At 38.7% G+C, this 13563-nt stretch overlaps 1 protein-coding gene across 1 annotated transcript; it reads right to left on the minus strand.

Annotated features, from left to right (window-relative positions):
• Window positions 1–491: 491 nt before the first annotated feature.
• Window positions 492–4430, minus strand: C1GALT1C1 (C1GALT1 specific chaperone 1). Its single transcript, XM_045538766.1, has 2 exons — window positions 4193–4430; window positions 492–1851 (listed from the first exon to the last, which is right to left on the minus strand). Exon 2 carries the CDS (start codon window positions 1844–1846, stop codon window positions 890–892), a length of 957 nt encoding a protein of 318 aa, XP_045394722.1. The 5' UTR covers window positions 1847–1851; window positions 4193–4430; the 3' UTR covers window positions 492–889.
• Window positions 4431–13563: the final 9133 nt, after the last annotated feature.

The following is a 13563-nucleotide window of genomic DNA, read 5'->3' on the forward strand; positions in this document are numbered from 1 at the left end:
ACAACCATGAACATGGAAAAAAAAAATCTCTGAATTTGACCAAGGAAACAAAAACCAGGACAGACTCAACTCTAGTAAGTGAAACTGTCAGATGGCCAAAACAAGTTTAAAGGCGATTTCTACAGAATTAATTTGCCCAGCAGTACATAAATCTCAACTGATACATTTTTATCCAAGTTGCAGCTGGGAGCTTGATTAACTGGGAAACAACACAGTTAAATGATATTACATTCTTCATAGTCACCACTTCAATTTCATTATCTGCATTCTGAGGTAGAGAGTTACAGTGAAATTGTGTATGCTAAGAAATGCCACTAAATTAGCTCCCAGGAAAATTACTCAACCTCAGCAAGTAATTTTCACTTTTTCTCTCAGGGACAGATTTCAACTTTCACCTTAACATTTCCTCAGTTGCTTGGTTGTGTACTTTGAGAAGACAAATCCACTGACACTTAGGGAAGCTCAAAACATAAATCAACATTAGAAGGAAATACACAGCTAAAAGTTTTACTTTAATCAGAAACTCAATAACATAGAAAGCTAAAAAGACATGTTAAATTTTTAACCAATCAGCAAAAGTATGTGCTACAGATTTTAATGTTCATAATTTAGAATTTACTGCATAAATACAATATTTATAAATATATCCTTTATCTGCAAAATTATTATTCTTAAGACATTTCTCCCCAGTGCATTTACAATTTTCATGTGTTTTAAGGAAAAAAATACCACCCCCTTTAAAAATGTACTACTAAACTTTAATGTGTGATTATACCAGTGCCACTGAATTAGAAAAAAGAAACATACTGCTGTATTGGATATGTAGTCATTACTACAAATGACAATACATGTCCAATAGGTGATCACATACATCTTCCTGTTCCACTTCTCAGTCATTGTCAGAACCATTTGGAGGTAAGAAAACCAATGCATCATTGAAAATATGCCCAAATGCCCTAAGACGGTATACCCCATACATCATCACGTGCATCTGATTAGGAGTCAGTCCATTAAAAGTAACAGCCATATCTGAACAACATCCTTCTACTACCTGGTTGGGGTGATTAGTCATTGCCTCTTTAATAAAAAGGCCAACAGATTTGGTATTAAATACATCTTTTCCAACAGCATCTTCTGCATTTTTTGCAAATACTCCAGCATATTTCAGGCAAACTGCTAGCTGTTTATCTTCAGATATCTTCCAAATCATCCCTCCCTGTTCAGGACACTTTTCAGGGATATTGAGAAGGCTGTTAAGTCTTTTCATCGATTCTATACTTAAGACAATTCCTCCTTCCACACCCACATATTCAAGATCTCCAGATTTTATAGTGTGGCCTAGATAGAAAGGCTGTGATGGATCCTTTTTTAACAAAAAATACTTTAGGTTTTCAATAATGGCAAATGTAGTGGGGCGTGCAAGGAAGAACCAGTTGTACTGGTCTCTATACTTATCAAAGGCATATTTGTAAGCTTTTCTCATCATTAACCACATGTCGTTCGTTTCCATATTAACTGACTCAAATACTTTAACATTTTCAGAACTGAAGAACTCTGCTTTGTCACAGTGTTTGGTCCAAGTCTCCTTTACTGCAGCCCAAAGACTCACATCTTTGGGTTTTACAAGGATAATACAGTATACTCGAAAGCTCTTACTGAGCTCCATGCGTTCATCCTCTGAAATTTTCAAGATATCTTCTTTGTCAGGAGCTTGTAGGTGGTGATGCTCATGGTGGTGCATTCTATTTCCATGACCAATCCTAATGTGTCCTAGCATAGTGATCAAAGCACAGAAAATGCTTCCAAGCATCACACCCTTCAAAAATAAGCTGCTTTCAGAAAGCATTTTTCCTATAAAGAAAAAAAAGACCCTTAAAATATGTAATAGAAAAGGATTAGTTTAGTAATATGATTTGGTATTTCTTATATACTTACATTTTGCTCCTGATGCTCAAAAAAGGCTCCCAAGCTTGAAATCAAGTAAGTTGCATATAATACTAAGGACTCTCAGAATCTTTAGCTTCCAATGGTATCATTACTGTTTGGTATAAACTGAAACTTTGCAACGACTCCTCTATGGAGAATTCGCTGTGGGGAGGCTATTTTTGCACATCATTTATGGGGATTTAATTAACCAAGTACTAAAAGCATTAACCCTAGAAACCAATGTTACAGAGGCTGTCTGCCCATCATTCTCTTTAAAGAATTTTTCATCACAAAATTCATATTATTTTATATGGCCATATTAGTCTATATGTATAGTATACATGTTAAATACCTCTGCAGATATAAATGGACTTTTACACCAAAACATTAAATTGAACAGATAAAACCATTTATAATTGACAAATCACAAATGGTATCTGTGCTGCCATTTCTGTTCTCAACAGTGTTTTATTTAATTGATGGCTGTTGTCCTTAAATGTTTTATCTAAATCAAGTTTCTTGAGAATGACACCCTATATATTAATATTTACCCTTTTAATCCTAAGACCAAATGGTTTCCAATACAGTATCACAACTACTGATGTAATAAAAGTCCATAATAAAAATAGTGAATTTTTTTGGATAAAAAAATGAATCAATATAGGCATATCTGGGGACTATTAATGAACATTTTTATTTCCACAAAAGGTGTTTTCTTCTTCTTTGAGGAAGAGGGAAAGTCTACACTTTTATTTCAATTAGAAATTAAAACAAAAACCAACACTAAGTGCAACTGTTGAAAATAATTATATTCTAACCTTCATTTATGCTAGCAAAGGCTAAAATTTTCCCAGTCTCTCCTCTACCTCCACAAAGAATATTTTACTGAGCTACCTGGATTTTCCTTTTGTCACTTAAAGTTGAAAGAGGCCTCAGAAGCTACCTAATGTCATTTATCTCATTTTATAGATAGGGAAATGGAGGTCAACGGAGGTTAAGTAACTTACATAGTTAGTGGTAGAAGTGGACTAGAAACATCAGTTTAATGCTTTTTCCATTACAGAATAATAACCTCCATAGTGCTTCTACTATATTATTCAGAGTTTAATGAATTACTGAATAACCCTGTTTTCTTACAAAAGGAAAAAAATATGGGATCTGTTAACCATGAGGTTTTGCACCCAATATCACCATATTGCTACAAGGAAACTATTCCCATGGTTTTCTTCTAGAGGAAATGGATTTTGACCTCTACCAGAAGGACAAGATGTGGAATAGCTTGGCGGATGTAATTCCTGAGTGGGGAAAGAAGCAGGATGGCTTTCCTGTGTCACTCACAGAACTTGATCAACAAACACAGCTCCAAGAAAGAAAAGCGAAGTGACAGAAAACAAGCTGTGATTAATATTAAAATTGTCAATACAGAGAGAAAAGCACATGAAGACACAAGAGAAGATGGTGATCTACAAGAGGCCTCAGAAGAAACCAAATTTGACACATTTACTTTTGACTTCTAGCCTTCAGAACTGTAAGGAAATAAATTTCTGTTGTTTAAGCCAACAAAATAAAATAAAAAAATAGAATTATCAGATGCACTCTTAATTTATATAGAATTTTGGCATTTCATATTACACAATTTTTATTACTTCTGGCCAATATATAATTCACACATGTTTCTTCGCCCAATTATGGCATATACATATGTCAGAATTCTTCCTGATGGGGATACTGCTCCTGGCTACAAAAATATTTACCAAAATTCAATAAGTCTAAAAATTTTAAATAATATCACATGAACAAATGATTCTTAAGAGATTTTTTTTTTCACATTGGGGAGGCAAAGAAAAAGTAACACTAGGGATGCACATAATAGGAAATCATTGCGTGCAAATGAAAGGGAAACTAAATGCACACGGGCACAAATAAGGCAGAAACTACCCAATTGGTTTTTGAGATTAACCTTTCGGGAAGGTAAAGGTGGTTGGGGGCGGAGTACGGAAAAGGGAGGAGGAGAAAATGGAGAAGAGAAGTGACAGGGAGAACATGGTGACCTCGAGACCCCACTGAGGGGCCAAGGGAGCGTCCCCAGGAAGGCAGCTCTTCATCTCCCGCGCTCACAATCCTCCCCGTGCACCTGCCCGGGCATCCCGCGTGGAGCATGCCAGGAGTGGGCTAGAACCCAGGCCTTCCCCAAGGGAGAGGAGTGTCGGAGGGTCTGGCCGCACCCGGGTGCGCTCCGGGTGGAGGCCAAGGCCCCAGCACTCACCCGCGTCTAGAACGGCTCGGGGGTAGGAAAGCGCAGCCGCGCACGGCTTTCCTCTCCCGTTCGCGCGCCACTCGGTTACGCTCCTGGCCGGGCTGTTCTAGATGCAGGCGGTGTCCTCTCGTTGGTCTCGCTAAAAGTTGGGGAGGGCCAGGAAGCGAACGCCGGGAAGGCGGGGGTAGCGGGGCGAGGCAAACGAGCTCTCAGCTGGGCTGAACGGCCCATTCGCCCGCCCGCGCCGGCGCCGGAAGGGTCCATGGGCACGCGGCGCGCACGCTGCGTGCCCTTACTTCCGCCCCGCGCTGGATTCAGGGTAATACGTCTGGTTGGTGTGACCCGTACGCTCTCCTGTACCCCGTGGGACGCTCAGAGAGGCGGGTCTTGCTAATGACTGTCTGACACCTCTCACCTCTCTCCGGCGTGGGAACTGTGAGAGCGAGAAAGAACCTTGTTCCCTGCAGCACTTGTGTCAGTTCTCTAGATGGTTTCTCTGAGGTTCCCCGTCGTCTTTGCACCCTCATGTTGACAAGAGGGCGCTCCACCCAGTACTCCTGGGCTGGGACCAAAATGTAAGCCATTGAAGTAGTCATGGAATAATGACGTTAAGGACTTGCTATGGTTACTGGAATGGGATCTGAAGCCCCACTGTCTGAAGTCCAATCCTGTCTTCACCACATCCTTTTATATCCTGGGAAAGTTACTTCACCTCGCTGTGCCTCAGTTCCCTCCTTTGTAAAGTATAGAAAATATCACAGTGGTGCCTATTTCATAGAAAAGTGAATGAGAGAGTGCACATGACTCCCTTGGCAAAAGATCTTGCATGGAGTAAGCATTTACTAAATGTTGGCTGTTATTGTTTACCTTTGTATATAGTTCTTAGTGCCAGTACTCAGTAGAAAGTAAATATTTGTGGGATTAATGAATATTAGAGCTAGAGATGAGGAACCAGGTCCAGAAAGGAAAAGGAACTTTTGAAAGGCCACACAGCAAATTAATGGCAGAGGTGGAACTAGAATCTAGGTCTTTTAATTACGAGTGCAGAGCTCTCTTTCCACTAAACATGTGCTCTGTCTTTTAAAATTCGTTTTTGTGGCAGAAAGGTTTTGGCTAAACACATTTTTTTTTTACAAATATTTAAAATGTCCCATTACTAGGTTCCATTCAAGTAACATCGAGTGGTGACTTACTGGCTCCTGAGTTCTTAGACACATATATTTTAGTTTTGGCAGTGACCCAGCTTAAGTAGACAGAAGGTTTCGGGAAGCACAGAAACAATGAACAAATAGATTTTAGGCAATTACTATCCTGGCAGCACTACCCTAAATTCTAAAGATACAGTGGTGAACAAAATAAGTCCCCTGTCTTCATAGAGCTCTCAGTCTAGCAGGGAAGAAAGACATTAAACAATTCATTACAATTATTTATAATGGTGGTATGTTCTCTAAAGGAATATAAAAATGAATTTTGGAACTGGAAAACAACTGAAGACTGCAGAATATGTCCATTATATTATCTTAAGTAATATATATTGTTTATTGTCACCTAGGTAGATGAACGTACATACACAGTTAAGTGTAACAAATTGCAGAGTAATGTATATAATATGATTATATTTTGGTGGAAACAAATGTGCATATAGGTTTGATCTGTTTGTATGAGGAAGGAGAGTTGTGGAAGGTTACTCAGGAGGCTATGAATTTTGATTACATCAGGGGGTTGAGGTGGGAGTGATTAACTTTGTCTTTATACATCCTTGTAGTGTGTTGTTTCACTGGTTATAAATACACATTTATTACTTTTGAATCTGAAGAACAGTAAATAAAGGGATCTTTAAAATTAGAGGGACAAAAAGAAAAAGAGGAAAAGATACCAATAAAAATACTTTTTTTTTTGTCAGAGAGGGCCTTGCTCTGTTGCCCAGACTGGTGCTGTGGCATGATCCTAGCTGACTGCAACCTCAAACTCCTGGGTTGAAGTGATCCACTTGCCTCAGCGTCCCAAGCATCTGGGACTACAGGTATGTGCCACCACGCCCAGCTAATTTTTCTATTTTTTGTAGAGACAAGGTCTCTTGTGTTCCTCAGGCTAGTAGTCTTGAACTTCTGTCCTCAATGCTGTCCTCCTGCCTTGGCCTTCCAGAGTGCTAGAATTATAGGTGTGAGCCACCACACGCAGCCAAAATACCTTTTAAAGAGTGCAGAGAACCAGTTTCTCCTTGCAAAGAGGGACCAAGGAAGGACAGATAGAAATGACATTCTGAATTTAGACAGTAACAAGGAGACAATGTAAAATGTTTCTTCCTAAAAAAGGGTAGCCACATTCTGAGAAATGTCTCTAGGTGAAAAAATTAAAAAATTTTAAAAAGAGTAACTGTGAGGTGATGGATATGTTAATTAGCTTGATTGTGATAATCATTTCACAATGTATATATCAAATCATTACATTGTACACCTTAAATATATATAATTTTTATTGTCAAACATACCTCAATAAAGCTGGGGAAAAAATAAAACGATTAATTTAGTACAGGAAGGTACTGTATGCCAAACTGTAAGTACTAATTATACAAAATGCTCTGAAACAGAATAAACCACAAGATTTTTTTTTCCAGACACAGTCTCACTCTGTTGCCCAGGCTAGAGTGCCATGGCATCAGTCTGTCTCACAAAAACCTCCAACTCCTGAGCTCTAGTGGTCCTCCTGCCTCAGCCTCCCGAGTAGCTGGGACTACAGGCATGCGCCACCACGTCCAGCTAATTATTTCTATTTTTTAGTAGAGTTGGGGGTCTCACTCTTGCTCAGGCTGGTCTTGAACTCCTAACCTCAAGCTATCCTCTTACATCTGCCTCCCAGAGTGCTAGGATTAAAGGTGTGAGCCACCGCGATGGGCAAACCATGAGATTTTTAAGACCAAAAGTACTGTTAATGAGAACTTGTTTAAGAACCCAGTTCTTTACTTAAAGCAGAGCTTAAATATACTTAGCATTTGAAGTGAAGTTAGTAAGATGATTAACTTATAGTTAGGTGATTGCGTTTTTTAAACAACATTTCATATTGTGCCCCTAATTTTAAAAATACATGCAATTAGTATCTATTAAAATTAAGAGATCATATTCTTTTTTTTTTTTTTTGAGACAGAGTGTCGCTTTGTTGCCCTGGCTAGTGTGAGTGCCGTGGCATCAGCCTAGCTCACAGCAACCTCAAACTCCTGGGCTTAAGCAATCCTACTGCCTCAGCCTCCCGAGTAGCTGGGACTACAGGCATGCACCACCATGCCCGGCTAATTTTTTCTATATATATATTTTTAGTTGTCCAGATAATTTATTTCTATTTTTAGTAGAGGCGGGGTCTCGCTCAGGCTGGTCTCAAACTCCTGACCTCGAGCAATCCACCCGCCTCGGCCTCCCAGAGTGCTAGGATTACAGGCATGAGCCACTGCGTCCGGCCGAGATCATATTCTTTGGCCCAGCAAACTCACTTCTAGTAATCTTTCCCGCCAAAATTAAAGCACCAGTATGTAAGGCTAAATGTATTTATATAAAGGCAAAAGCATTATTGTTTATAAGAGCAAAAGTGGTAAATATCTTTTAATAAGAGAATGGTTGAATTAATTATGGTAAATCCATATAATTGAATAGTAAGCATAAAAGAGACAAAGCTTATTTCACTAACCTACACTAAACACTTCCCTAAACACACTAAAATGTACCTTGTGTGGGAGGGTTGCTTTTGAATTTGGTTTCCTTCATATATGCAGCAGGTAAGGCAAGATTGCATTCAAAACTGACAACACTGCATTTTTGGTAAGGCACTTCTGTCAAGTGCATGCATTATTCAGCATGAGAGGTCATTAATTTCCAGTAATTGGTGATTCACTTGCACAAGAACACTCAAATCTGTCCAGAGGCCTTTGGGAAATTAACACAGCTTTCTACAACAATTCACTAGAATAGTAAATATCAAAGAAAATCTAAGGTGGATTGTTTCCTGCATAACATCTTTTTGGAGGGTTAAAAATGTGTTCTTTGATTACCTAAATAAAGTACCTGTGTGTACCTCTTGGGCTCAGTTTCTCAACTATTCATCTTCAATAAACAAACTCCCTAGTCTGAACAAATCTATTATTGTTTCCATTTGAGTGTAGTGTGATCTCTAAATGAATCTCATTTGTGGGTGCAGGCAATCTCATTTCAAAAATATTTTTCTGTTAGATGCAGTGACTAACATCTGTAATCCCAACACTTTGGGAGGCCAGGGCAGAAGGATTAGTTGAGGCCAAGAGTTCAAGACCAGCCTGGGTAACATAGTGGGACCCTGTCTCTACAAAGAAATTTTTAAAAAATCAGCTGGGTATGGTGGTGCATGCCCCTAGTCCTAGCTACTCAGGAGGCTGAGGCAGGGAGGATTGCTTGAGCCCAGGAGTTGACGGTGAGCTATGATCATATCACTGCACTCTAGCCTGGGTGACAGTGAGACCCTGTGTCAAAAAAGAACAAATTTTTTTTCTATTTGATGGCCATCTGACAGCTTTCTCTTTTTAAATTAACAAACCCATTTGCCCTCCAACAAGCACACGTGAAGTGTTTATAGTATGTCAGGCACTGTGCTAAGCATTATTTAAAACTTATTTATTATGGAAAGTTTCAACATATACAAAAACAGAAAGAAAACTATAATGAAATCACATGTACTTTTTACAAAGCTTTAACATAATCAACTCAAAGGCAATCTTGTTACATTTATAGCCTTTCTACTTCCCTCCCTTCCAGATTATCTAGAAGCACTTCCTGGTCATCATATAATTTCATTCATGAACATTTCTGTATGTATCTATAAGAGATAAGAATTTATTAAGAAAAACCTGCAATACCAGTAGCACAACTAAAAAGTTCCTTAATATAATCAAACATCCAGTCAGTGTTCAAATTACCAGTATCATAAATGTCATGATTTTTTTCTAGTCTGAATCAGAATCCAAATAGTCTTCACATTGTGATTGGTTTTTGTGTTTCTTAATTCTCTTTGTAGTCTATAGGATTCTCCTCTCTTTATCCCCTCAATATTTCTTAACTGAAGAAATCTGGTTGTTTGTCTTGTGCATTTACCCACAGCCTCCTGCTGATTTCGTCATCCTGGTTGCTTCGATAGGTTTCTCTGTCTTTTGTATTCCTCATAAACAGGTAGTGGGATCTAAAGTAGGGTTGCCAGATTTAGAGGGGTGGGAGGGAGAAAAAAAATAAAAAAAAGAATAAAGTAGGGTTGCCAGATTTAGCAAATAAAAATGCAGGGCTCCCAGTTAAATTTGAATTTCAGATAAACAATGAATGCTTTTTTTAGTATCAGTATGTACCATTGCATGGGATATACTAAATATTGTATAGGACATGCTTACACTAAAAAAATTAGTTGCTGTTTATCTGAAATTCAACTTTAACTGGGCATCCTGAATTTTATCTGGCAACGCTAACTTTAATCTAAAGGCTATGTTGGATTTAGGTTTAATTTTTATTTTTAGGCAACACTGCTTCATAGTGGTAGTGTATGCTTCCCTCAGGAGCCACATAAGTTTGGTTGTCTCTCTTTGTGGTGATAGCTGCCTTTGAGGCTCAGTGCCTAGATTGGTAATTCATTAAGGCATTAAGGTTGCAATATGGTGATCTAATTTTCCAAGGCGTATTTTTAAGAGGAAGTTTAGTGTCGTGATTAAGAGGTCAGGCTCTGGAGTGGGAAAGACTTTGTTTTGAGATCTGTTTCTGCCACTTCCTAGCTGTGTGACCTGGGACAATTTAGTTTATTTCTCTCAGCCTTAGCTTCCTCATCTGTAAAATCAGGCTAAAACAATAGTACCTGTCTCATGAAGTTTTTATGAGGGTTAACAAAAGTATATAGAGGATTTAGAACAGTGCCCAGTACATAGAAGGTGCTCAATAAAAGCTATTATATCTAATGAGACTCCTGAACAATTATGGCCTTTCAAATATTCCAATATTCAAAACTTTAAATTCTCCACTTAATAGGAAATTGTCTGTTTTTATGCTTAGGTTCAACAAAGTATGGACAGCCAGGTAGAAATATGATTGGACAAAAAAGGTATGATCTAATGCTAACAGGCTGAGTAGGGGAACCCAGCAAGACATGTCAGTCTAGATTTTTCTTGGACTCTCCGGGCATGCATTCCTTTCTTCTGGGTGTGGGGCAGGGCCCTTTCTAGAATGAAGGTCTTGTGACCTACAGTCTAACAAGGTAGGTCAGATAATTTCTTTATAGCCAGTTTTTACATAGAATAACTTTAGGTTTTATGGCTGGCTTTCAGGAAAAAGGGGTTCTGTCTTTTATGACCTGCCTTGGGGAAGAGGGATTCTAATTTCTACAGCTAGCCTTAGGGAGGAATGGGACTGAGAGGTAAGAAGACAAGGAAAGGTCAGAGAAAAACTTTTGCCTTCATTTTGGGGTACTGTTTTCTGAGCCCCGTCAGGTTTACTGAGTAAACAGCCTCCCATATTTGTCCCATGCTTTAGAGTCCGCAAAGGCCTTCTTCACATGTACTCTCATTTTAACCTCTGCCACCTTTTAACCAGAACTGGTTTTATTCATTTTTTACATATGAAGAATCTTGGGTTTAGGGAGGCAACTTGTTCAACATAACACAGCTAGAAAGTCACACAATAGAGCAGGGACTGTGTCCTAGCCCAAGGTTCTTTTGATGGAAAATACGTCCTCCTTCCTGCAAAGCTTTTATTTCTTGGTTTCAATTACAACACTATCTTATTTTCTTTTTCAACTTTTCAATTTCTTGTTTCTTTCTCAAACTATTCCCTTCCCATCCCTATCCTTGGTGTTTCTTTGTCCTCTTCCCAAATGTAATCATTCCAGAGGTTCTATCCTTGGGCCATTTTTATTGATATATTTTCCCCCTGTGATATCTGCTCAATAGCTTTCATCTATTCAAATAGCTTCAACCACTCCCTCTGGGAGAATAATTTCCAAATCTCTATTTCTGGCCTTTACCTCTTCCTTGAGTTTTGGACCCTAAAGTTCAATTGCCTGCTTGTATCTCCATATGGCTGTTTCAGACAAAATCTAACATTCAGTGGGTCTGCTTAGTTGAATCCTGATTTCAACCAATCACCTATAAACAAATGAGGAAATGGTTGAGGAGATTTGAATACTTACTGGATATTTGATGACACCAAAGGCTTAATGTTAATTTTTTAGATGAGATAATTGTATGTGGTTAAGAGTATGTTTTAGAAATACATAGTGAACGGCCGGGCGCGGTGGCTTATGCCTGTAATCCTAGCACTCTGGGAGGCCGAGGCGGGTGGATCGTTTGAACTCAGGAGTTCGAGACCAGCCTGAGCAAGAGCGAGACCCCATCTCTACTAAAAATAGAAAGAAATTATATGGACAGCTAAAATATATATAGAAAAAAATGAGCCAGGCATGGTGGCACATGCCTGTAGTCCCAGTTACTTGGGAGGCTGAGGCAGTAGGATTGCTTGAGCCCAGGAGTTTGAGGTTGCTGTGAGCTAGGCTGATGCCACGGCACTGTAGCTCAGGCAACAGAGTGAGACTCTGTCTAAAAAAAAAAAGAAAGAAAGAAAAAATACATAGTGAAGTGTTTGTGGATGATATAATATGATGTCTGGCATTTACTTTAAAATAATCCAATTCAGAAAACAGTATGGAGGTTCCACAAAAAATTAAAAGTAGAACTACCATATGATTTAGCAATCCCACTACTAGGTATATATTCAAAGGAAATGAAATCAGTATGTTGAAGATATCTGCACTCCCATGTCAATTGCAACGTTATTCGCAGTAGCCAAGATATGGAATCAACGTAAGTGTCCATCCAAGATATGGAATCAACGTAAGTGTCCATCAATGGATGAATGGATAAAGTGTGGTATACATACCCAATGGAACACTATTCAACTATAAAAAAGCAAATCCTGTTATTTGTGACAACATGGATGAATCTAAAGGATATTATGTTAAGTGAAATAATCCAGGCACAGAAAGACAAATTGATCCCATAGAAGTAGAGAGTAGAAGCTGAGTGAAGTAATGCACGCATGGCTGTAGTCCCAGCTACTCAGGAGGCTGAGGTGGAAGGGTCACATGTTTGAGCCTAGCCTGGATAAAATAGCAAGACTTCGTCTCAAAAGAAAAAAAAAGAAGAATGACAAGAAATAGACATTATATAGAAAAAAAAGAAATAGAGAGTAGAATGGTATGTACCAGGTCCTGGGGTAGTTAGGGTAGGGAAGGGTTGAGGAGAGCTTGGTCAAAGGATACATATTTACAGTTAAGAGGAATAAGTTCAAGAGCTCTATTGTACAGCAAGGTGACTATAGTTAGTGAGCATATAATATATCCTTGAAAAGTGTAAAGAGAGTGGATGTTATATGCTGTCACCACAAAAAATAACTATAACGTAATGCATTTGTTAATTAGCTAGATTTAACCGTTCACAATGTATATATACTTAAAAATATCATGTCATACATGATAAATACATACCATTTTATATTTCAATTTTTAAAAATTATTAAATTTGAAGAAACAAAAAGAAAAAAACTCAATTCAAGGAGGGAGAAATAGGCTGGGTGTGGTGGCTCATGCCTGTAATCCTAGCACTCTGGGAGGCCGAGGCAGGCGGATCGTTTGAGCTCAGGACTTCAAGACCAGCCTGAGCAAGAGCGAGACCCTGTCTTTACTAAAAAAAAAAAAAAAAAAAATAGAAATTAGCTGGACAGCTAAAAAAATATATATAAAAAAATTAGCTAGGCGTGGTGGCACGTGCCTGAAGTCCCGGCTACTGGGGAGGCTGAGGTAGTAGGATTGCTTGAGCCCAGGAGTTTGAGGTTGCTGTGAGTGAGGCTGACGCCATGGCACTCTAGCCCGGGCAACAGTGAGACTCTGTCTCAAAAAAAATAAAATAAAGTTCAAAAGGAAGGGAGAAATAGGTAAGGTATTGCTGAAACAAGATTAACCATGAGGTGATAATTGTTGAGTAGGTAATGGGTACATGGGGCTTCAATATCCTATTCTATTTTTATGTTTGAAAATTTGCATAATAAAGATTTAAAAAGATGAAATAGATCGAAAACCAAATTGCTTAACCTCACATACATCCATCTCCTGACAATCATTCTCCCATTAATGTCCTCTTATCTTCCCAGTCACTTATTGTGAAAATGCAAAGTTCTTTTGGTTTCCTCCTCCCTGACTTTTAAGTACAGTCAGTTGCTAAATCAGGTCAAGACTCCCTTCACAGTGAATCTTGTGTCCATCCTTTCTTTTCCATTCAAGCTGCCACCACTCTATTAAGTCCCTCATCACTTCTTGCTTGAACTCATGTAATAGTA

This window comes from Lemur catta, chromosome X, assembly GCF_020740605.2.
Source record: "Lemur catta isolate mLemCat1 chromosome X, mLemCat1.pri, whole genome shotgun sequence".
NCBI lineage: Eukaryota > Metazoa > Chordata > Mammalia > Primates > Lemuridae > Lemur > Lemur catta.